The sequence below is a fragment of the Oryctolagus cuniculus genome, chromosome 1, assembly GCF_051225735.1.
Source record: "Oryctolagus cuniculus isolate XC-2025 breed Fujian yellow rabbit chromosome 1, ASM5122573v1, whole genome shotgun sequence".
Lineage (NCBI taxonomy): Eukaryota > Metazoa > Chordata > Mammalia > Lagomorpha > Leporidae > Oryctolagus > Oryctolagus cuniculus.
Window position 1 is genome coordinate 220,006,000 of NC_142867.1, and position 24,839 is coordinate 220,030,838.

At 43.1% G+C, this 24,839-nt stretch overlaps 1 protein-coding gene across 1 annotated transcript in view; it reads left to right on the forward strand.

Annotated features, from left to right (window-relative positions):
- PAPPA (pappalysin 1) overlaps positions 1 to 24,839 on the forward strand; it is a 266,049-nt gene that overhangs the window by 21,574 nt on the left and 219,636 nt on the right. The window contains exon 2 of the mRNA XM_051855823.3: positions 19,390 to 20,452. Coding sequence (XP_051711783.3) covers positions 19,390 to 20,452 — 1,063 coding nt within the window. The remainder of the gene's footprint in view (positions 1 to 19,389; positions 20,453 to 24,839) is intronic.

Below are 24,839 nucleotides of genomic sequence, written 5' to 3' on the forward strand. Positions count from 1 at the left end.
TTAGTCTTATGTTCAACTTGCTCCTCAAACAGATGTCCTACCATAATACTCTTTGCAGTGTTGACACGCTAAAATGTATAATTCCTTGTCATGGACTTTTTCTTTTGTGCTGTAGGATCTTTACCAGCATCACTGGCCTCTACACATTAGTTTGCAGTCCCCACCTTCTCCCCTATTGTTATGATCACAAGTGTATGCAAACATTGACAAATGTCCCACAGAGGGCAAAAACCTCAGTGATTAAGAACCATTGGCTTAAATAAATTTCTGACTAAAGTAGTTGATATTCCCAGAACACATATTGCTTTCTCCTAGCTCTTTCATGTTTAATTTCCCACTTGATCTCTCCTTCCTCCTTGTTCTGCTCCCCAGCAGTCTCCTCTATTCCATAGTCTTTAATTATTCATCATCTTTGAGATAATTATTTATTTGTTTATTTTATTGAGAGAGAGAGAATCTTCTAGCCACAGGTTCATTTCCCAAATGCTGATAACAACCAGGGGCCTCAAACTCAATCTGGGTCTCCCATGTGTTTGGCAGGGATCTAACTACTTCGGCCATAGCCCACCACCTCCAAGGATGCAAACTGAAATCTGGAATTAGAAGCAGAGCTGGGATTAAACCCAGGGATTCTGAGATGAGATAAGGGCATCCCAAGGGATGGCCTAACCACTCTGCCAGATACCCTGCCCCCTCCTGAACATCTTTTACAGTAAAAAATGCAGTATTAGTTTGTCTGGATTAGTGAAGTGTTTTTTTGTGTGTTTCCTGTTTAACAAGTGGTCATCACTTGCAAATTTTCCATTTAAAATACTCTGAAGATTCCATAAGAGTCTTTAGTTAAAAACTCAATCCATTCTATGCATTCAACACTTTTTATTGAGTCTAGCATGTATCAAGTTCCAAGCTAAACACTAGGTGTAAAATCAAAAGGTATATATTTTCTTCCCTTCAAGAAGTTTATATGATAGACAGCCAAAGTTGGAAAGGGACTTTGAGATCAACTCTCCATCTTCTCCCAGTTGAATAAATGGATTAATCAAGAGACTGAAGGTAGGTCACATTTGATCAAGGTCAACTAGAAATCAGGATCAAAGCTAAACTTATCATCCTTTACTTAGAAGAACAAAATTTACCTTATGAAGTTCTAATGAGCATATAAATTCATCTAAAGCCATGTCATCACCAGCTAATAATCCCCATTCCCCATCGAATCCCATTTTCAAGAAATACCAAAGATTCCCTATCATTGTGGAATAAATTTCAGATCTCTTGGTTTGTCATTTGTGGCCCTTCATGCTCTAGCCTCAGATGGCCATTGTTACTTCATTCCCTCTAATCTTCAGTGTAACCTCAATTCCATCAAAAGAAGATATCTTCCTCATCTCTGGAGTTACCTTTAGGTGACTTCACAGCTCTCACCTTTGCTCATGATTCCATTCTCCTACATAGATGTAGTCTTTGCTCAGCTTTTCCCCACCCAAATTCTGCACCTCATCAAGGCTCAGCCCTTTGAGACTCATCCAGGGAAACTCCCACTGAGGTCTGTTTCCTTGTACCTGTAATATAGAACTTGCTTTATTACATTTTAAAAATGTATAATTAAGAACAGTACCCTTATCCACATGTATTAGTTCTTCCCTGGTTGGACAGCATATTCAGAAGTTAAGAACATGTACCCTGGAGTCCTATTGCCTGAGATTGGTCCTAAAATCTGTCACTTGCCAACAAACTACTCAAGCTTAGGCTAGTGTTTCAAGCTCTTTGAGTCTCAGTTTCTTTATCTTAAAAATGGAAAGAATAACAATGTCTTCCTGATTGAATTATTGCAAGGGCTACCTGAGCTGGTCTACACAAAGTGTTCAGCACAATGCCTAGCACCCAGTAAACACTTGGTAAATGTCAGTTATCCTTGCCCTCTCTTCCTGGGAGAGTAATTCTGGATGGCACCAGCCCTACAAAGTAGCGATCTGCTTGTCTGGCCTTGTCCTTCTATATCTCCCTTTGCCATCTCTCTCCCTGAAAGGCTCACCCCTGGCTGTGTGGGCCAAGATGAGGTGATGAGGCTCATCCAAGAGAAGAGCTTTTGTCTCCAGAGCTCAGCCCACACTGTCTGGTGTGCATTTTTATATAGCTTGCTGTGGGTCTGCATCAAGTATGAAATTTACATCACTTGGCTTACCCATGTGGGAACCATCCTCTTTCCTCTTGTCTCCCTAGTTTGGCTGCAGGTGCTCATGGCCTCTCCTGATGTTCTTTGGCAGATGAGAAGCAGAGGTCCAGAGATGGAAGCAACCTGGCTCATCCATTAGGAACTGTGGGCACAATATGTGAGGTCTCCTTTTCTTTTAGGGCCCCTTAAAATTGTTAAGTATTTTTTCAAATCAGAAGAAAAAATAATATAATAATACTATACATAAACATGATTCTAGCCACATAATTCCATTTGCTTTTATACCAATGCAATCATGATTGATGTTAGATAGGAAGGAAGGAAGGAAGGAAGGAAGGAAAGAAGGAAGGAAGGAAGAAGGAAGAAGGAAGAAGGAAGGAAGAAGGGAGGAAGGAGGGAAGGAAGGCAGGCCTGAAGGCAAAAGAGCATATTGCCCACAAAAGTCATAATCCAAACATGGATGAAAAGGGATATTTTGCCAAAGGTCAATTCTATATGTCTTATTACCTCCAACTTAGAAATGTTTTCCTTCATTGTCAAGAAAATTTCTAGAAGTTACTTCTTCATAGTATTCTCCTTTCAAGGATGAGAAAAAGGACAGTAGAGAAGGAATATGGATTGCCAAAGATCATATAACTCCATCATACCAATGCACAACCCAGTTGTGTTTTCCTGACTTCCTGTTGTTAGTTTAACTATACTACATAACCAACCACAAATAACATTCAATGCCAACCTCCCATCGTATAGATAAAAAAAATTGAGAGCCAGAATGCAAAGAGCTTACCCAGTGTTAAGCGGACATCCAATTATGCATCCAAGTACTGATTCAGAACATCAAGGATTAGTTGAAACCCCCCAAATTCTCTCAAACCAAGTTTCTGCACAAACCTTAGGCCCATAAATTTTTTTTTCATTCATCCACTCAACAAATGTTTATTGAGTACTTATGTCCTGGGCACCATATGGTAGGACCAATATACAGAGTGGCATCAGGCAGGCTCTTTGCCTTCATGAAACTTTCAGAAGAGTAAGGGAGGTAGTTTGAGGGTGATCTTAGAAGTGAATCATGGCCAGTGCCGCGGCTCACTAGGCTAATCCTCCACTTTGCGGTGCCAGCACACCGGGTTCTAGTCCCGTTCGGGGCGCCAGAGTCTGTCCCGGTTGCCCCTCTTCCAGGCCAGCTCTCTGCTGTGGCCAGGGAGTGCAGTGGAGGATAGCCCAAGTACTTGGGCCCTGCACCCCATGGGAGACCAGGAGAAGCACCTGACTCCTGCCATCAGATCAGCGCAGTGCGCTGGCCGCGGTGCGCCGGCCGCAGCGCGTCAGCCGCAGTGACCATTGGAGGGTGAACCAACGGCAAAAGGAAGACATTTCTCTCTGTCTCTCTCTCTCACTGTCCACTCAGCCTGTCCAAAAAAAAAAAAAAGTGAATCATACTGTCAACAGTGATATTCTCCATGCAAAAGAAAGCAGATCAGCAACCAAATAACCCAAAACAGTACCAGGACCTGAAAAATACTCAGGAGAGTGAAGGCCCTTCCCTCAAAACTATCTGTGTAGACTATCAAGAAACATCCAAGTTTCCTTTGCTGATTCTGTGGCCAAAGACCACATCTGTTTTAGAGGATGACAGATGGCAGATGTCCATCAAAAATTATGGACAAGAATACTGAAGTTCTATCAGAAGAAATAATATTCATATTGGTCTAAAAAGCCAGAAAAGAGGAAAGACAGCCACAATAGGAAGCCATTTCCAGCTGCCAGAAACAGTGTGAGCCGAAGTGAGAATTTGTGCAAAAAAGGATAGGTTGAAACCAATGTCTGAGATACAAAGTCGGGGTTGGCCTTGACCCTTAGGACATCAGAGGAAAGTTTGTCTATTTGGGAAAATACAGGGAAGCAACATTTTAGGAAGATGAAGCTAGAGTCTGTATCAAGGAGATGATAGTATGGGGACATGAGTTAGTTAGGAGAGTGTTCCAAGCATGTTGATGAGGATATACCAAGTGGCAATGGCATGCTTTCCCATGCATGATATCACTAACACTTTATGGTGAGTTAATGGTATGATCATTTTACAAAGTAAGAAAAGAAAATATCAGACATGTGTGGTGACTCGCCCCAGTTTCACGTTACATGGGAGCAGAGCTGAGATTTAAAATCACAACTTGCCTGCACATCTTGGAAAAATAAATGCCCCTCTCCTTGTACACTTCTGGATCAAATACTATAGTGTCCACATAACTAAAAAGATCATTCATTCACTAAAAGTTTGTTGAGTATACCCCTTACATGCTGCCATTATGTTAAGCGATATAGAAGATATTCTTTGAAACTCTAAGCATGTATGCACACACACATAAACTCACACGTAGACACACAGATACACAGTTACTCACAAGGATAAAATTAGAGTTGTCAAGAGGAGCCAAGATCTGATTATAACAAAACTGAGGGGGAAACTCATTTCAAGGAACTTCTTTTCCTTCTCCAGCAATACAAAGAACCATCACTATCTCCCTCTCTGGAGTACTGAGAATACCAATATTATTGTTAGTGGCCTCAAATCGACATATCTCTGTGAATCTGAAGGGATATGTAAAAATATACTTCTGAGGTTATTAGCTCATTTCTTTTTCTTCTTCTCTTCCAATTCTGTCTCCTTTTTTGTGGCACTTCTCATGTGCATTTAATATTTCCTGCTGTCACATACATACATAATAATGTACATTTCTTGGGTGCTTATTTACACCAGACACCTTGCTAAATAGTCCCTGAGTGGTATAATAAGACAAACCTCCTAGCCAGAGCTGTGTTGAGGTTATTTTGGAGCCAAGACTTAACACAGCTGTGTTTGTTCCCAAATCGTGGTCTTAAGCACCAGAGTCTTCATTGTGCTTTCAATCATGCAAATACCCTCACAAGCACTCATTTATTTCCTCTTTCATACTTATGTGTATATAAGTATTTCATCAACATTAATCAGTGCTTTTTACTTACCGGTTATTGTGCTAACCCTAGAGATATCAAAAATGTTCCTTGCCCTCTGGGTCCTTCCGATCCTATGATAATGGCTTTTACAAAACAATGATCTTACTTAGACCAGTGTAGGAGCATCAGGAATGGAAGCTCCCCTTTCTTTCTTCTTTCCTTTATCGCTCACAAACTAGGTGAAATTGGCCAAGTCAATGTCCATTGTGAAGCCTCAGTTTGCCCCCTTTGTGTGAACAAAATCATCACCCCTCTTTTTCCTCATTTAAAGATTGTTGGGAGAAGTAAATGAAACAATTAAGATGGTTTGTACACTTTAAAATTTCAGGGAAAGCTAAGACGCTTCTATGTTGTTATAAGCAACAGCATACAATCAGTATTGGAGAAATTTTATGATGAACTATTTGAAGAAATAGTCAACTAACTTAAAAAGAACCCTGGCTTATATTTCCTGGGAAAATGTATGGCATTGGTGAAATCTTCACTTTAGATTCAGAGTCAGGTCTAATCCCACTTGTATTATTACAAATCTGCTGATCTTTGCCAAGTCACTGCAACTCTCTAACTTTTAATTTCCTCACCTGTAAAATGGGATCAGGATAGCTTATTTCATGGAGTAATTGTAATAATTTAGTAAGATAACACATATGAAGTTCTTGGCCTTGTACTTGACACATCATAAATGGCGGCTATGTTTTTTTTTCAATAGGTTCATGTGGCTATGAGTGCCATTAGAACAAATCAAAGTAGAAATTCTGGGGACTGTGTGAGGAGGAGGACATGGTGATAATAGATCTTCCTAATTGTATGCTATCAACTCCTATTGTATCTATATTGCATGAGCAGGAGGACTGGCACTAGCATTATGGAATAAAGGTACAATCTGTGTTTGGTCATGGTCAATCCCTGGATGTCTACCCAGAACCTGATAGAATAGATGCTCCATAAAAATTTAATCAATCAGTGGATGGATAGATGCATGAGTCGGGCAGGAATTAAGGACAATAATGTGGGGCATGTAAGAGATCAAGGAGGACACATCAAAAGCCTTAGACTTCTCGAGGGCTGTTTTGGGTAAAGGGGCACAGCATCTTTCTAAGGATTCCAGAAATCAGCTCCTGGGTCACTGGGTAGAAAGGAAAGAAAAATGATTTATTTAAGAGAGCACTGAGAAATGCTCAAAGTATCTTCTCGCAGGGATGGATTCTCTGATTCTGCAGGTGTAATCAGTCACTGGTTGAGATGTTGTGATGGTTCAAACATGAAGTTAGGTGTTAAAGGGATGACTAAATGAGCATTGAGGGAACTTCCATGCCTGACTCCATGAAGGTGAAGGGGAATGGCTTAGGGGCTATTTGAAGGCTGTGGAGACTACAGAATGTTGGAATCTTTGACAATTTCCTGGGAAGTGGTCTTTGACTCTGAGATTTGTGTAGTGGCTGAAAAGAGAAGCTCATAGGTCCCTAAGTCATCAAAATGACAAAGGTAGGGCTTCTCCTTCAGGATAGATACAATATCAGCACCCCTTGGTTCGCTGGGATCCAATTTGTGCTATAAAAACAATTCTCTTTATCATCTCTCTCTTCTGTGCAGCAATTTCATTGACAGTGTATGGACAAGAACAATGAAAGTAGATCTGCAGAAAGAATAGAGTTTAACAGCACAGAAGAAAGGAAAAAACACATAATCCCAATTCTGAGGAAAGGGATAGTTTTTTAATGAAAGGCAATAAAAATTGTAATTATACAAATGAGTGTCTGTATTCTCTCACTAGATCATCAAAAAGGCAGTATGTGCTAAGTACTTGTTATCATCAGCTTACATGTAAGGAAAGTGTCAAAGAGGTTGAAGAGAATTTGCCCAAGGCAAAGCAGCAACCATGTAGCAAAGCAGGGTTCAAAACAGACCTGTCTGAACAGTCAGTGTCTTTTAACACTTGTTAGGTTGCTAGTGAACACTTGCCAAGTCCTGGGACTTCATTATCTCAGGAGTCCCACTACAACTGTTGGAGGCAGATGCATCATCCCCACTTTACAGATGAGAAGAGGAAGAGCAGTACTAGGAGAGAGGCCCTTGCTTTCCCAACTCACATAGCTAGGAAATGATGGAGCTAGCATCTGCGTTCATATTTGTGGACCTGCAACACCCTGACCTTTCCATGTCCACACAGGCTACTTACATATGAGGAAAGGACATAGGATGGAGAGTCAAGAGCCAGAGGAGAACACAGGTGCCCCTCCATCTTTCAAGAGCATCCAAAGGCATGACATAAGTCTGTGTGTTAATAAAAGTTTTGGATTGTAGGAACCCTTATGCATAATCCTTTCAAATTTGCTTCCCATCTGGATAGCCTCCAATAGTTAACAAGAAAATATGCACATATTTATCTCCTTTCTCCCTCAAAAGAGCTCTATGTCATATATAAGATAAGGTTTTTTCATCCCTAGAGTACACATGGAGAAAAATGAGGTTCAGAGAGGTGAGTTAAATTGCCAGAGGCCACACAGCTAGTAAAGTAAAATAAGAATGTGAGACTATTGGAGTCAGGGGGCTTTCAGATAAGAGTTCTTGGCGGCCGGCTCTGCGGCTCACTAGGCTAATCCTCCACCTTGCGGGTTCTAGTCCCAGTCGGGGCGCCAGATTCTGTCCCGGTTGCCCCTCTTCCAGGCCAGCTCTCTGCTGTGGCCAGGGAGTGCAGTGGAGGATGGCCCAAGTGCTTGGGCCCTGCACCCCATGGGAGACCAGGAAAAGCACCTGGCTCCTGCTATCGGATCAGCGCGATGCGCCGGCCGCAGCACACTGGCCGCGCCGGCCACTGGAGGGTGAACCAATGGCAAAAGGAAGACCTTCCTCTCTGTCTCTCTCTCACTGTCCACTCTGCCTGTCAAAAAATAAATAAATAAATAAATAAAAAATAAAAAAAAAAAAAGAGTTCTTGGCAAGGAAAGAGACAGAAGAGCAGACACAGTTGCCAGTTTGGATGCTCATTCTACTGCTCCATACAGCCTTACAAAGGGAAATCTGGTCTTGCCTCTACACCTGTATGCCTAACATATATGAAACACTTAAGATCACCTTGGCCCTGTGAAGTGCCCAACGTGGTTACCTCTGATGCCCTTTCCTCTCTTGTAGGAGACAGGGCTCTCTGGAATTCAGTACAACTTGGATTGACCCTCCAGCCACTGTGATTGACTTTTAGCCTTCAGCTCCCACTGGGCCTGAGGGGATCCTTTGAGCCAGGGTGGGCCTACAAGGATAAAGATGCTGAGGGACCTTCCCTTAGGAGCCCTCCTCAGTGACATCCCAGCCTTCCTCTGAATGCCGGGTGCTGTGGAGTCCTCCAGGTCATTTTGGTGGGTCTCCCCCCCGACTGCACCAAGTGCAGGGACCATGGGTGTACTTAACCCAAATCTGTCTGTTTTAATCACTCTCCTCTGGACAGATAAAAGCTTTCCATAGGATTGCTCTCTCAAGCATTCCTCTGTGGCTTTGATACCAGCGATTAAATCATGGAAGAGAAAACAAAACAAAACAGAAAAGGGACTAGCTTCAACCTTTAGCTTTTAATTCTTTTAGCCTTCCGAAAGAAACTAGACTGTTGACCTAAATTCGCCCCTTTCATCCCCGTATCCTCTCACCTCTACTTATACTTTGCTGGCTGATGCCCCACAGCTAGTAGGCATTCTTCAGTTGGAAGACCTGAAACTGCCTTCCTCCCTGCACCACCACCCCCCTCCCATTCATGACCTTATGTGTCCTGCAGTGGGAACCAAGGCTGGGATATGTAATAAGCCACAATCCTAGAGTCACAGAGTTTGAAATGGAAGGGGCTTCCTTTACTGCCTGATAGGACTCCCCCATTTTACAGGGAGGGGGAGTGAGGAAGAACAGAGAGGGAAGCTATTTATCCAGTGGCCCATAGCACAGCAGCAGCAGAGCTGGACATGAGCAACTTGACTATGGCTCGACGGCTTCTCCAGTTGAAAGAAAGCATCCTGGGGTTGAGCTCTGCCTCTGGGGTCAAACAGATGAAACTTAGTATTGTGGTTTCCTCAGGCTTTCAAAACCTTTTTATTGTTATCATTATTTAAATTTTTAAAAGACAGAACTATCTGGGTACAGCTTCCTCCTATATCCACTCTCCCAATGAGAGAAAACAAACACTAATAGAAAATAGATATAAATTGTCATCCATTGCTAATCCTCCTCCTTAGTCAGTGATGATTTCAGAGCTAATTTTGTATTGAGTTAAAACCATCCTAAGACAACATCCTAGGAAAAAAGTCTACACGATGGAGACATGGTTGGGGCTTCTGTCAGCTGTGGAGGAATTGAATCTAAAATCAGAAGACTCGAAGTCCAGTTCTTTCTAATAGTTAGTGTTGTGTGACCTTGGAAAAAGGACCTTACTTTTCTGCATTACGAGTTTTCTCATCTGTAATTGTGCCTGGTTGCTGTGAGGATTACATGAGACACTTTGGATGGAAGCAGCTACCTTAGTGCTTGATATCAATAAGTGCTTCATAAAGGTGCATTCACATGGAAACACAGAAGTACTCCTGCCCGGTAGGGAATGTTTCCTGTATGTGGTGACACTGACACCAGATTTCATATCCTCCTAGTTAATATACCTTGCTATGCTCATAATAAGAATTGAGTCAGTGGAAACACTGTATCATTTCAAGTGAATGATTCTAACTGGGGAACAAGGCATTGGAAGATGGGATAGATTTTAGAGAATTTCAGTGAGGAAGCTTCAAAAATTTGTTGAATGGTTGTGTAATAGTTGTCAGGGTTGCCATAAGAAAGGACTTCAGTCTGGGTGGAATTAATGGCATGAATCTACTTATTTACTTAATTTTTACTATTTTGGCAACCAGAAGTCCATGGTCAAAGTGTCCAAAGAGTTGGTTTATTCTGAGAGCTGTCTCTCTCCTTGGCTTATAGATGAAATTTTCTGAGTCTCCACGTGGTCCTCCTATTGTACATTATCTGTGTCCTAATTTTCTCTTCTAGTAACGACAGCCATATTGGATTTGGACCCACCTAATGACTTCACTTTAGTTTAATCACTACTTTAAATGCCCTATTTCCAAATATAGTCATGTTCTGAGGTACAGGGGTTACAGCTTCAACCTAGAAATTTTGGAAAGACAGAATTCAGAACACAACAGATGGAAAGGGAGGGAGGAATAAACAAGGGTATGACAGTAATCTTGGAGTCAGGGGCAGGGGAATCAGTACAAACACTGAAAGTTGGAACAAACCGGGATCAGAAACCAACAGGCTCAGAAGCTAGGGATGTAAGTGTAGGTGCTGAAGGGAGAGCTTGGGAAGCCATTCTAAACTCTAGATAGACAGTGAGGCACAAGACAACCTGAGGTTCTTGTGGACTACAGTGTGCCTGTTAAAACAGGTTAGGCAATTTATTTGAGAGGCAGAGTTACAGAGAGACAGAGAGAGGGAGGGAGGGAGGAAGTGAGGGAAGGAGGGAAGGAGGGGGAGAGAGAGAGAGAATCTTCCATCCGCTGGTTCACTCCCAAATGGCCACAATAGCTAGAGCTGGGCCTATCCAAAAGCCAGGAGTCAGGAGATTCTTCCAGATCTCTCACATGGGTGCAGGGCCCAAGGATTTGGGCCATGTTCTGCTGGTTTCCCAGGCCATCAGCAGGGAGCTGGATCAGCATTGGAGCACCAGTGCCCATATGAATGCCAGTGCCAGTTTTCAGGTGGAAATCCACTACACCACAGCCTGTTTTTCAATGTTTAAGTCCTAGACAGGAGAATAGCATGGGAAGCTGCCTCCTAGACTGTAATTTAATTCAGTTTGCTTGTATTGGTGCTATAAGACTTACAGAAATATTTCTGGAGAGTGTCATAACTTTAAACAGCCTACAATAAAATGTTTGGTACTTGGCACCTTAAGAAGTGACAAAACTAAGGACATGAGCATAAATCCTACAGCTCTGAGTTCTTTTTTTATTAATGTAAAGAGAAAAGATTTCACTTATTTCATAGGTACAGATCTAAGAAGATAACTATACTTCCCCCTCTCTCCCAAATCCCTTCTTCCCTCCCTGCTTTTCTTTTCATTAATTTTTGCAAAGACATAATTTTAATCCATTCTGTAATCATAGGTTTAGTTCATCACTAACCCTAATATTCACCAAGTAAAAAGTAGGAAGACCACAGGTCTAAAGGAGTATAAACAAGGGTTAAAATGACAATGATATCACAAGATGTTTGTTTCATTCCTATACATCTCCTGTCTTCTATATTAACTTCCACATTTCAGAGAAAATGATATTTGTCTTTTTGAGAATGGCTTATTTAGCCACTGCTCCTTCCTGAACCTCAGTTTACTCTGACAAATAGATAATGCTGATAGCTCCCTTGTGAAGACTGAGAGAACTACCATATTGAGAATACCGTGCATGGTATTCAGTAAGTACTAAATAAAGGATAGCACGCTCTGACAGAGACAGCAAATATAGGGAAGTGTCCCCCATCCTTTTCTTCCTTTATTTTTCTTTTTCAATGACAAACTCTGTGGAACACCTACAATATAGCAGGCACCATGCTGGATATTGAGCATTTATAAATTAACAAAATAGACACAGATGAAGGAAACACAGACATTGAATAAGTAATTATTTGAGTGAAGAGTGTTTGGACAGAGACAAGTATGATGAGTACTATAAGAGGAAGATTTGTCATGCTTGGTTGCCTTGCCTTCTGGGGCTAGTGCCTTTTTCTATTTTAAAATATTTTTTTTTTACTTGCTTGCTAGGCAGCATGATAGAGAGGGAGAGACACAAAGACAAAGAAATATATCTACTGGTTCACTCCCCAAATGGTCACAGCAGCCAGGGTGGACCAGGCGGAAGCCAGGAGCCTGAAACTCCATCCTGGTCTCACATGGGTGGCAGGGGCTCAAGCGCTAGGGCCATCTTCCATTGCCTTCCCAGGGGGACAGTTAGAACTCAAACTTGCATTCTGATATAGTATGCTGATGTAGCAGGTGGTGGCATAACTCACTGTACCACAACACTGGCCCAAGGTTGGCACATTGAAAGTAACCCCCCAAACCCAGAGTTTTCTCCCTCCGCAGCTCTGGCCGGGATTTTCAGAGCATCCCTACCTGCCTTCTGCCTTTGTTCTTTTCTCTCTCAAGGCTGTTCTTCCTCCCTCGTGGTTGTTCTTCCTCTTTGTGGTGAGAGTGAATGGGTAGATGAGATGAGACAATGAGTGTAAATAATTATGAAGCCTCTGGGGGCCTCTGAAACCCTTTTTACATCAAACCTTTGCTGCAGGAAGACACCCTCAACCACTCTCCCTGAGCAGTGCTGCACACCTCAGTGGCCAACCATAGGGCTCTTGCACCTTCATTGTCTAACTCTATATTTTATAGCATTGAGACAGATATATGTAATTTATATGTAGATTGTGTGCAGAATTGCTTGCGGCCTTCCCTCCTGCCATACAGGGAGGTGTCCCTTGGATCATCCTCTAGTTCCACGCAGATGGTGCAGACTTCAGACTAACTTGTACTGTTTTCTTTTCCTGTGTCTGTTGTGCTGAGGAACTGTGAGGAAGGGCAGTGCGGAGGTGTGAGGGTACTCTTGTGTCCTCTGGAGAATACTGTTCTGTGTCCTGTGTGTCAAGAACCAGAGCAGAAAGAACCCAAGCATGCAGAAATTGTGAATGACATAAGGCATCCGGTTCAAATCAACACATGTTTTTTGGGAACCTTCTATTTACAAGGAACCATTCTAACAGTGAACAAAAGAGCTTTTAAATTCTATCAGGGGATCATTTTATCCAGACCTTTCCTTTTACAGAGAAGGGAAATGAGACTCAGTAACACGAAAGGGGGTGGTGTGACTTGTCCCTGGCAAAGTTGCCTGGCAAGCCATGCTCAGATCTCTGGTGCCAAATCCCGGTTCTGGGATGGTGGCACAGGGGTTCTTACCCTCCAAGCCCCTGGAGTGTGATTACTGTTAAGTTATTTTTAGACAGAAATAAACCCCATCACCAAGCACTCTGCTCCCCCATTCCTACTGAAGCTCAGAATTTCCTTTTGCCACTTACTCTCCAGGTAAACATTTCCCTCTGAACTTCTAAAGCCACTGCTTCAAGGTTCTCATTTCCCTTCATGTGTTTCCTCTTGGTTCCACTGAAAACTTTCTCTTTGCCCTTCCCTTCTGCCTCCTGTGGCTGAGACACCCCTTATTCCTTAGCAGTATGTTGCAGGGTCTGGGGCTTTCTCATTCCTTCCCCCTTCTCTCTCAACTGCAAACAGAGGTGGCCTGAGCCAGGGTCCCCAGCCCCAGGAAAGTTCAGATCTGAAAGCATCCTGCAGTTGTGTAAACATCTTACCTTGCTAACCAAGGCCAGCTGCCTTCCAAAGGCAACAGGAAAACCAAAGACTGGGAGCCCCTGGCAAAATAAAACCTGCAGGTCAGGAGAGAGAAAAAGTGAGAGGTAAAAGGATCTTGTTTCAGATGTTAATTTTCTCATTAGAAGACCCATCATTTTCTTTTTTATGGGTGAAAGAACTAGATGGAGTGGGGGAGAGAAGAAGCGCTAAGAAGAGATGGAGCAAGCAGGGATATGGTGGTTCCAGGAGCTTTCACTCTGGTAATTCTTATAATAGGCACTGAAAGATATGTAATAAAGAAAATCAGACTTGGACTGAATTTATCATGGGCAATGTCATCCAGTTCCCTGCTTCACCAGTCTCTGGCAACTCATGAAATCTGGAGTCAGATATTTGGCTTTGCAGGGACCCAATGGGGTGGCAGCTTTTAATCTGTAGTCTCTTAATATCTAAGCTGACAAGGAGTTATGATTTCTAAGCAGCATTTGCAAGCGGGTTTGAGGATGGCTTGTGTTTTTTTTTGAGCCTTCATCCTACTAACTCTTGATACATTAGGCAAGATGCCTTCAGGGTACCTTCTCTCTGTGGCTTTTCTGTATATTGTTTTCAGTCATTTCCTACTTTTCATCCTTGACATGACTCCTGGGCCCTCTGGCATTGTACAAATGAACTCCCATTTGGATAGCCATTGTACATGGAGGATGCTATATCCTCTAGATCTTTTAAGTATGACAACATATTTAAAGAGAGACAGAGAGCAGGGAATTCAGGTTCCCTGAGGTGAAGTGATTCACCCCAAATATACTGCTAGTAATTGCTGTCAAAGCAGACTACTACTCCAAGTTCAAAGATCCTTCTGTTTCTACCCTACCAAGAATACATTCTATTCTCTAAATCTTTCTGTCTTTTAGTCACAGACATAAATTAAAAGCTTTCATTCTGTTTATCCTCAAAGTCTCTACCTTTTCTCTCCCTCTGCTCTATTTATCATCATTCCTGTGCACATTCATGAGACACTAAGTGTGAGCTGTAGTAAGGTGCTGGTTCAGTTACAGAGATGTCCAGGATGCAGGTTGTGGCTCATAATTGAGAGGAGATAAAGACAAGGACACAAGCAACTACAAAACCAGAGAGTCAATGCCAAGTCTCCTAAAAGTAAAACAATGTCATACAAGAGAATGATCACTACTCATAGGAGCTTCTTGGAAAAGATATCTTGTGTGTGTGTCATTGGGAACCTGGAATAAAGAAAATCAGACTTGGACTGAATTTATCATGGGCAATGTCATCTAGTTCCCTGCTTCACCAGATTGGGAACCAAGACCCAAAGGAGTAGTTGATGTTTTGCTAAGGTCACCTAGACTCTAAGAGTAGGATAGGATGGCACTGTAAGGAGATTCTGGTAATTACCTGAAAAACTGTTTGGCACAGAGTAGGAAGAGAGGTATAGGTAAGCTTCAGATGTTTGGCCAATACTGCTGGCCACATCAGCTGTGAACAGAGATATTTACATAAATTTTCAGGTCCCAGTGCCCACAAACAAGTAGACTGTGTGAAGCTCTTCTGTTGATTTTGCTGGAAGCTCTCCATGCTCATTTAATGAGCACTAATGATAGATGCATGCTCAGAGTTACGGTGACCGCAGTGATTCTCCAGCTCAGAGTAGGGACTGTCCTTCTAAATTATCATCTTTTATTCATTCTTGTCTCTCCCACTTTTTCCTCCCACCTGGCCTCATACATCATTAACTCTTAAAATATACTTTTAATTAGAAAGTCTTTTTCCCCACCCAAGAATTTATTCTATGCCAAGGACACTGGATATATTCCAGAAAGGCTAGAGAATATGAATTGATGAGTAGGAAGATAATGAGATCCAGAGAGGATCCACTAAGCTACTTTCTGAAGTTCTCAGAGTAAATCTAGAGATGCCTGGCTTGGAATTCCCCAAACAGTGAACTAAAACTTGTGACACTATGCCTCCCCACCTCCTGCGTCCCAGGTAGATGGTGTGCTCTAGATCTAGATTTTGGTTAGAGACAGGAAAGTGCTGTAAATTAGTGTACAGGACAGTGAACCTCAGGGGATGGTTGATCTAGGATCCACTGTCCAACCAGTTGACCTTGAGCTTGTCTTTTCAACTCTTTTAATTTCCATATCTTCCTCAATTAAATAAGAAACTTAATGCAAGGGTACTTGAAAAAGTTCATGGAAAAATGGAATTGAAAGATTAAGTTTAGGGTTGGCATTGTAGTGCAGCAGGTTAGGACACTGCTTGCAATAACAGCAATATCATATCAGAGTGTTGGTTCAAGTCCCAGCTACTCTGCTTCTGATCTAGCTTCCTGCTAATGCACCTGAAAAGGCAACCTATGTTGGGTCCCTATAAGCCACTTGGGAGACTAGGATGGAGCTCCTGGCTTCTGGCTTCAGCCTGGTCCAGATAAGGTTGTTGCAGCAATTTGTGGAGTGAACCAGTGAATGGAAGATCTCGGTCTCTGTCTCTATTTCTCTCTGTCACTGCCTTTTAAATAAATAAATAAATATTTAAAAGGATATATTTATTCTGGTAACATAAAATGAAATATATAGATATTTCATAATACACATTTTTATGAACTTTCTGAAGACCCCTTGTATCAGCATCATGGAGTGTAATGTGGATTAACTGAGTTAATGCAGGTACAGACTGTAGCATACTTCATGGTCTGACATGGAAGTTTGGTAGATTTTGTTTATTATTATTAACAATTATGCAGGAATCCCTAACATTTTTATATTAAGAAGGCACATGTTTTATAAATATGCATAATGCATACTATGAAAATACATATTATGAAAAAATGTATGGATTTCAAAATTTTTGTGCCAAAATAAACTTATCTCTTAATTTGATTTTTCATGAACTTTTGAAGTCTCCTTGTTAGACATTTCATGTTAAAGGAGACAAAATGAATTGGCTCCTTGTATATTTACCAGTAGCTATGTAACATGACAAATGCCTTCAATTCTCTCAGACTCACCTGCTAAATGAAGGAATTGGACATAATGACCTTCGAAAACTTTTCCAGCATGGCAATGAAGCATATCTGCCATTCCATATCCGGGCCAGCCAAGGTTCCTGTAAGAGACAGAAGGACTAACTTTTCATTCCTTGACTCTCATTTTTCTAGGTCAGTTTTTCTAGGCAATTCAACACCACAGACCACTTAATAACTGTTCATGACAGATAGACACTTAGTGATATGTTAGCTATAATAGGGAATTGCCCTTTACATGAACATCTTCCATTTGTTGTTGTTCTCTCCTACTGTTTCTCCTTTCAGCTCCCAGATAAACCTACACTTCAAATACACTCTTTTAAAAAAAAAACTTTTATTTAATAAATATAAATCTCGAAATTAGAACTTTCAGATTATAGCAGCTTTTCCTCCTATAACCTTCCTCCCACCCACAACCATCCCATCTCCCACTCCTTCTTCCATCCCACTCTTCATCAAGATTCATTTTAAATTATCTTTATATACAGAAGATCAACTTGGTATATACTAAGTAAAGATTTCAACAGTTTGCATCCACACAGATACACAAAGTATAAAGTACTCTTTGAGTACCAGCCCCACTGTTTATTCACATAGTACAACACATTAAGGATGGAGGTCCTACATGGGGAGCAAGTGTACAGTGACTCCCATTGTTGATTTAACAATTGCCTCTCTTATTTATGACATCAGTAATAACCCAAGGCTCTTCTCATGAGCTGCCAAGACTATGGAAGCCTCTTGAGTTCACAGACTCTGACCTTATTTAGACAAGGCCATAGTCAAAGTGGAAGTTCTCTCCTCCCTTCAGAGAAAGGTACCTCCTTCTTCGATGGTCTGTTCTTTCTGCTGGGATCTCGCTCACAGAGATCTTTCATTTAGGTCATTTTTTTTTGCCACAGTGTCTTGGCTTTCCATGCCTGAGAAACTCTCATGGGCTTTTTAGCAGGATCCGAATGCCTTAAGGGTTGATTCTGAGGCCAGAGTGCTGTTTAGGGCATCTGCCATTCTCTGAGTCTGCTGTGTATCCCGCTTCCCATATTGGATTATTCTTTTCTTTTCTTTTCTTTTCTTTTTTTTTTTTTTTTTTTTTTTTTTTACAGAGAGGAGAGGCCGGGGGGGGTGGGGGGTCTTCCATCCATTGATTCACTCCCCAATTGGCCTCAATGGCCGGAGCTGTGCAGATCTAAAGCCAGGGGCCAGGAGCTTTTTCCTGGTCTCCCACATGGGTGCAGGGGCCCAAGGACTTGGACCATCTTCTACAGCTTTCCCAGGCCATAGCAGAGAGCTGGATTGGAAGTGTAGCAGCTGGGACTAGAACCAGTGCCCATATGAGATGCCAGCGCTTCAGGCCAGGGCCTTAACCTGCTGCACCACAGCACCGGCCCCTGTTCTCTCCTTTTTAATTTTTTTTTTTTTTATTTGACAGGTAGGGTTATAGACAGTGAGAGAGAGAGAGAGACAGAGAGAAAAGTCTTCCTCCCATTGGTTCATTCCCCAAATGGTGGCTACGGCCGGTGCTGCACTGATCCGAAGCCAGGAGCCAGGTTCTTCTCCTTGGTCTCCCATGCAAGTGCAGGGGCCCAAGCACCTGGGCCATCCTCCATTGCCCTCCCAGTCCACAGCAGAGAGCTGCACTGGAAGAGGAGCAACTGGGACTAGAACTTGGTGCCCATATGGGATGCCGGCACCGCAGGCGGAGGATTAACCAAGTGAGCCACGGCGCTGGCCCTTGCTTCTTAATTCTATCAGTTATTATTAGCAGACACTAGTCTTAGTTATGTTATCCCTTTGACACTTAATCCTACCTTTATGATCAATTATGAACTGAAACTGATTACTTTGACTAGTAAGATGGCATTGGTACATGCCACCTTGATGGGATTAATTTGGAATCCCCTGGATGTTTCTAGTTCGACCATTAAGGGTAAATCCAAGTGAGCATGGGCCAAACTGTGCTTCTCCTCCCTCTCTTATTCCCACTCTTACATTTAACAGGGATCACTTTTCAGTTAAATTTAAACACCTAAGAATAATTGTGTGTTAATTAAAGAGTTCAACCAAAGGCAAATACACTCTTTTTAAAATAAAAAGATTTATTTATTTATTTGAAAGGCAGAATTACAGAGGCCGAGGCAGAGAGAGAAAGAGGTCTTCCATCTGCTGGTTCTCTTCCCAAATGGCTGCAATGGCTGAAGCTAGGCCGATCCGAAGCCAAGAGTCTGGAGCACAGCTCCAGGGGTGCACATTGCAGGGGCCTAAGGACTTGGGCTATCTATCCCAGGCCACAGCAGGCAGCTGGACTGGCAGTAGAGCAGCTGGGACTCGAACTGGTGCGCATATGGGATGCCAGCACTGCAGGCGGTGGCTTTACCCACTGTGCCACAGCACCAGCCCCTCAAATACGCTCTTAATTAGAAAGCCTTCTTCCTCATCCACTAGTTTTCATGTCTTTATTATTACTGCTGTTCTTAGTACATTTTCTTTAGGTGAGGTGCTATCCCAGAGAATCTCTTTTTGTGTGCTCCATATTCCAAATCAATAAAGGTCAAAGTACTTGGATTAATGTGGTGGTGAGAATGTTACAATCCCTACCAGCAATGGTCCTGCCAATTCCTTTAGCCTTTGCCTTGCCCTTGGGGTGGTCCCAGAGGCACCATTGGTAACTGTTGGGATTCCACAGAGCAGCTTGAAAACCACTAGTCTGGAACATCCTGATACAAATTTTATCAGAGTAAAATTACTTAACTCCATCTTCTTCCATCCTTTATTCATTCATTTTTCTCTTTTGGGGTCACATAGGGCTGTATGACAAATGTTCTTATACCTCGCGTGACCGAGGATGGGTCATGGGCATTCACACCGTCAGTGACCAAGGCAACAGAGATCCACGCTACTTTTTCTCCTTGAAGACAGACCGGGCTCGGCAAGTGACCACCATCAGTGCCCATCGCAGCTATGTGCCAGGACAGTGGGCATTCCTAGCTGCTACCTATGATGGGCGGCTGATGAAGCTCTATGTGAATGGTGCCCAGGTGGCAACCTCGGGGGAGCAGGTGGGTGGCATCTTCAGCCCCCTGACCCAGAAGTGCAAAGTGCTCATGTTGGGGGGCAGTGCTCTAAGTCACAACTACCGGGGCTACATCGAGCACTTCAGTCTATGGAAGGTGGCCAGAACTCAGAGGGAGATACTGTCAGACATGGAATCCCATGGCTTCCACACTCCTCCACCTGAGCTCCTCCTCCAGGAGAACTGGGACAATGTGAAACGTACCTGGTCCCCCATGAAGGATGGCAAAAGCCCCCATGTGGAAATCAGCAATGCCCATGGTGTCCTGCTGGACACAAATTTGGAGCCCCCTCTGTGTGGACAGACCCTATGTGACAAAGCAGAGGTCATTGCAAACTATAACCAGCTTCCGAATTTCCGCCGGCCCAAGGTGGTACGCTACCGCGTGGTCAACCTCTATGATGATAACCATGAGAACCCAACAGTGAGCCGCCAGCAGGTGGACTTCCAGCACCAGCAGCTGGCTGAGGCCTTCAAGCACTACAACATTTCCTGGGAGCTGGAGGTGCTGGAGGTGAGAAACTCCTCCCTGCGCCACCGCCTCATCCTGGCCAACTGTGACATCAGCAAGATTGGGGATGAGAACTGTGACCCTGAGTGCAACCACACACTGACGGGTTATGACGGCGGGGACTGCCGCCACCTGCACCACCCCAGCTTCATGAAGAATCAACAGAATGGTGTGTGCGACATGGACTGCAATTATGAATGGTTCAACTTTGATGGTGGAGAGTGCTGCGACCCAGAAATCACTGATGTCACTAAGACTTGCTTTGATCCCGACTCTCCACACAGGTAAGACCATCTTCATCAAAATATTCCCACTGAAATGTAAAGTCAATGTCCCTCATTTTTAATGTTTTTTATTTAACATAAACAAATTTCATGTAATTCATATATGCAGATTTAGGAACATAGTGATATTTCTCACCCTTACCCTCCCTCCCACCCACACTCCCACCCTTCCTCCTCCTTCCTCTCTTATTCCCTCTCTTAATTTTTACAATGATCTACTTGTTGTTTACTTTATACTCACAAGATTAACCCTACTCTAAGTGAAGAGTTCAACAAATAGTAAGAAGGAAAAACACTGTTCCTCAACAGTAGAGAAAAGGACTTTAAACAATCATTGAATCTCAAAATGTCAGTTTCACTCCTATACATTACGTTTTTACTACTCTTTTCATTACTACAGATCAAGGAAAACATATGGTGTTTGTCTTTTTGGGACTGGCTTATTTCACTAAGTATGATGGTTTCTACTTGCATGCAATTTGTCACAATAGACAGGGTTTCATTCTTTTTTATGGCTGAATAGTACTCTTTGTCCAGTCATCAGTTAATGAACATCTGGGTTGATTCCATATCTTAGCTATTGTAAACTGAGCTGCAGTAAACATGGCTTCTGATTTTCATATACTTTCATGTACTGATTTCATTTCCTTTGAATGTCTCTCATTTTATAGCTAAGGCAGTAGAAGTCCATAGGGATTCTGGGATTTTCACAGTTCATGCAGTGGCTTTAGGACCATGGCAAGTCTATCACTCAAGTAATCAAGGGGAACACTTATAAGCACTATTCATTTTTAAAATATTTAATGAGTACCTACTATGGGCTGTGAAGGAAGACTCAGAACCCTGTATTAAAGGGCTCAGAGCTTACAGTGTGTACATGAGTAGAGCCTGATGTATTGGTGTCTTGTATATAGTCCAGCAGGCTAGAGCACCATTGTCCAACACAATAGACCCTCGCTACATGTGATTGTTTCCATTTAGATCTGTTAAAATTAAATAAAATTTAAACTCCAATTCCTAAATTGTGATAACTGTTTTCAAGTACCTAGCCACATGGGGCTAATGGCTATCCTACTGGACACAGCAATATGGAAAACTTCATTGCGGAAAGTTCAGTTGGGCACTGCTGGCAAAACTGGGGTCAGCTGGAATCAGATAACCCGAGTCCAGACCTCATATCTACTACCTCCTCACTCTGTGAACTCTTAAAAGCTATTTCTTCATCTGTAACATGGGAATAATGAGAGTACCTGCTCTGTCAAGTTGTTCTGGAGATTGAGAAAGTGCACTTTCTCTTACTATGGTGCGAATAAGCATGTAATTAACTCTTAGTAAGTACATTGATTGTTCCTTGAGTAACAAAGATAGTGTGTGGTGTTTAGGGAGTGCCATAAGAGATAGGAGAGAAGAGGTTGACTTTTAGTTTAAATATATCAGAAAGATATCTTTGAGATAGGTGGCATTTGAGCAAGGTCTTCAAGGATAGGTATAACTTGAGGTATAACTTGGAGTGTGATAGAACAAGTCTAGGAATCTAATGTGCATGAGAGCTACAGATAATACCATTATATTTTATTTGAGATTTATGCTAAATGAGAGAGCTTTAGTTGCTGTTGTTATGAAAACTAACAAAAAGGGGTAATTATGCGTGATGATGGATATGTTAATTTGTTTCATAGTAGTAACCTTTTTACTATATGTCTACCATAACATCAGGTTGTATAGCTTAAATATACACAATAAAATTTATTTTTAAGAAGGGATAGGTAAAATGTAGACATCCAAGATTGATTTGGGGAGAGGTGGAGACCCTCAAGGCAGAGGGTCTAATGCCTCACTTAGCCCTGCTGTGGCTGTCAGCTAGAACCAGTAATCCCAAAATGTAACCCAAAGGTGAACTCAGGAATGAACTACATTAGATGTGGGACCTGGAGGAACCAGAGAGACAGTCAACATCCATTTTCCTGTTTTTCTCGGATTCACATTGAACTTTTCCATTCTGTCCACCACACAGGACCCTGAACTTGCTGATGGCCCGAGCACATTTGCCAACCTCTGCAGGTTTTCTGCTGACTGTCCTCTTTATGTCTCTCCCAAAAGAGCAAGGGGCTCCCGTGCACAGACAAAATACCTATGTGTAAGGGAATGACGATGCTGGCAGGAGATTGTCATGCTTGGCAGCAAGTCAGAAAGCACGTCAGCTCAGCCTCCTCGCTCTAGGAGAGGCCGTGGACTCTCACCTTGGCTCAGAGACATGAGCAGCCCATGCAAGAAAGGTCACAGTGCATTATTAGCTCTTTCCTTTGGGTTTTGCCAGAGTTTGGCAAGAGAGACAAGATAGGGGCGAAAAATCCTAGGGAGTGAAGTGACTTAGCCAAGTTCACAGGTCAGGAACGCCATTAGGCTAAATCACAAATGCAAAAAATCTGTTATCAGTGTAGTGTGTGGTGTACTGAGCTAACCCCTTAGAAGATACCTATGAGCCTAGGCAGAGTAGGCACGGAGAAAGAGGGGCATAGCTGGCAGTCAGTCATCCATTTGCAGATCCATTCATTTGCTCATTCACTCATTCATGCAACAAATGTTTATACAACACCTGTCAAATGCCCTCAACCCTATTTTGCTGAGGAAAATGCAGCATTCAGATAGGTAAAGGGATTTGTCCAAGGTCATCCTGCTAGTAAGCAGATAGCTTGGATTTAAACCCAGCCTTACTGACTCCAAAACTCCCACTGATTTTTTTTTTTTTTTTTGACAGGCAGAGTGGACAGTGAGAGAGAGAGACAGAGAGAAAGGTCTTCCTTTTCCATTGGTTTACCCTCCAATGGCCGCCGCAGCCGGCGTGCTGCGGCTGGCACACCACGCTGATCCGAAGGCAGGATCCAGGTGCTTCTCCTGGTCTCCCATGGGGTGCAGGGCCCAAGCACTTGGGCCATCCTCCACTGCACTCCCGGGCCATAGCAGAGAGCTGGCCTGGAAGAGGAGCAACTGGAACAGAATCCGGCGCCCCAACCGGGACTAGAACCCGGTGTGCCGGCGCCGCTAGGCGGAGGATTAGCCTATTGAGCTGTTGCGCTGGCCCCCCACTGATGTTTTTAAACCTGAAAACAGTAAGAGGCAGAGTTAAATGATAGGGCTGACAGGGTAGTTTTACTAGAGGTTAGGGAGAAGAGAGATGAGTTTGATTGGATCAGAACCAAGGGTAGCTGGGTTTGTGGAGCTGCGTGCTGGTGTGGAGAGGCTGTGGGGCCCCAGGTTCCAGACACTTCTCAATCAGCAGACAATGCTGGCAGGCTCTAAAGCCCTCCTCTTTTCCAAGTCACGGGACTGCATGCCCAGAATGTCTGTGAGCGGCCTTGTGCCAGCACTGTGACCACTCATGCCAGGGCCTGTTTATTTGCTGGCTGGGAAAGCTGTGTGCCCTGAATGAGCCCCATCAGTCCATGCTGTCTCCTGATGAGGCTAGGGGTTACTGGGTTCTGGCCGAATCAGCACTCCTATATGCACAGAGAAACCTGTGGAAGGTTGCAGAGAAATGCTTTGTGACTTTAAACAAAAAAGAGGAGGGAGTAAGCAAGGAGGGAAGGAAGGAAGGAAGGAAGGAAGGAAAGGGAAGGGAAGGGAAGGGAAGGGAAGGGAAGGGAAGGGAAGGGAAGGGAAGGGAAGGGAAGGGAAGGGAAGGGAAGGGAAGGAGGGAGGGAAGGAGGGAGGAGGGAAAAAAGGTTTACATTATCTAGATTGTTTTTAATAAAGAGCCAAGGTTCATTCTGTCACTCTATTGTCTATCATCTATGTATATCTTTCTTTTTTAAAAAATATTTATTTATTTATTTAAGAGTTACACAGAGAGAGGAGAGGCAGAGAGAGAGAGAAGTCTTCCATCCAATGATTCACTCCCCAGATGGCCGCAATGGCCATCAGCTGCGCCGATCTGAAGCCAGGAGCCAGGAGCTTCTTCTGGGTCTCCCACATGGGTGCAGGGGCCCAAGGTCTTGGGCCATCTTCCACTGTTTTCCCAGGCCATAACAGAGAACTGGATTGGAAGAGGAGCAACCGGGACTAGAACCGGTGCCCATATGGAATGCCGGCGCTTCAGACCAGGGCGTTAACCCACTGCGCCACAGTACCGGCCCCTATGTATATCTTTCTTAAGCATAAAGACAGTATTTAAATCACTACTTCTCAGTCTATAGCAAAGGGCCACTTTAGTTTTGTTTTTTCCTATTCCTTGAAAACCTCTATCAGCAACATAAATGAATTGATATAAACATGAAATGGCTCAGGAATGGTGCAGCACAGAGTTCTCTAAAAGGTTCCACATGCTGACTCTCCATTTCCACACTTACTCTGCCATGGACAAGTAAGAAACAGTTGTGGAGTCCCCACC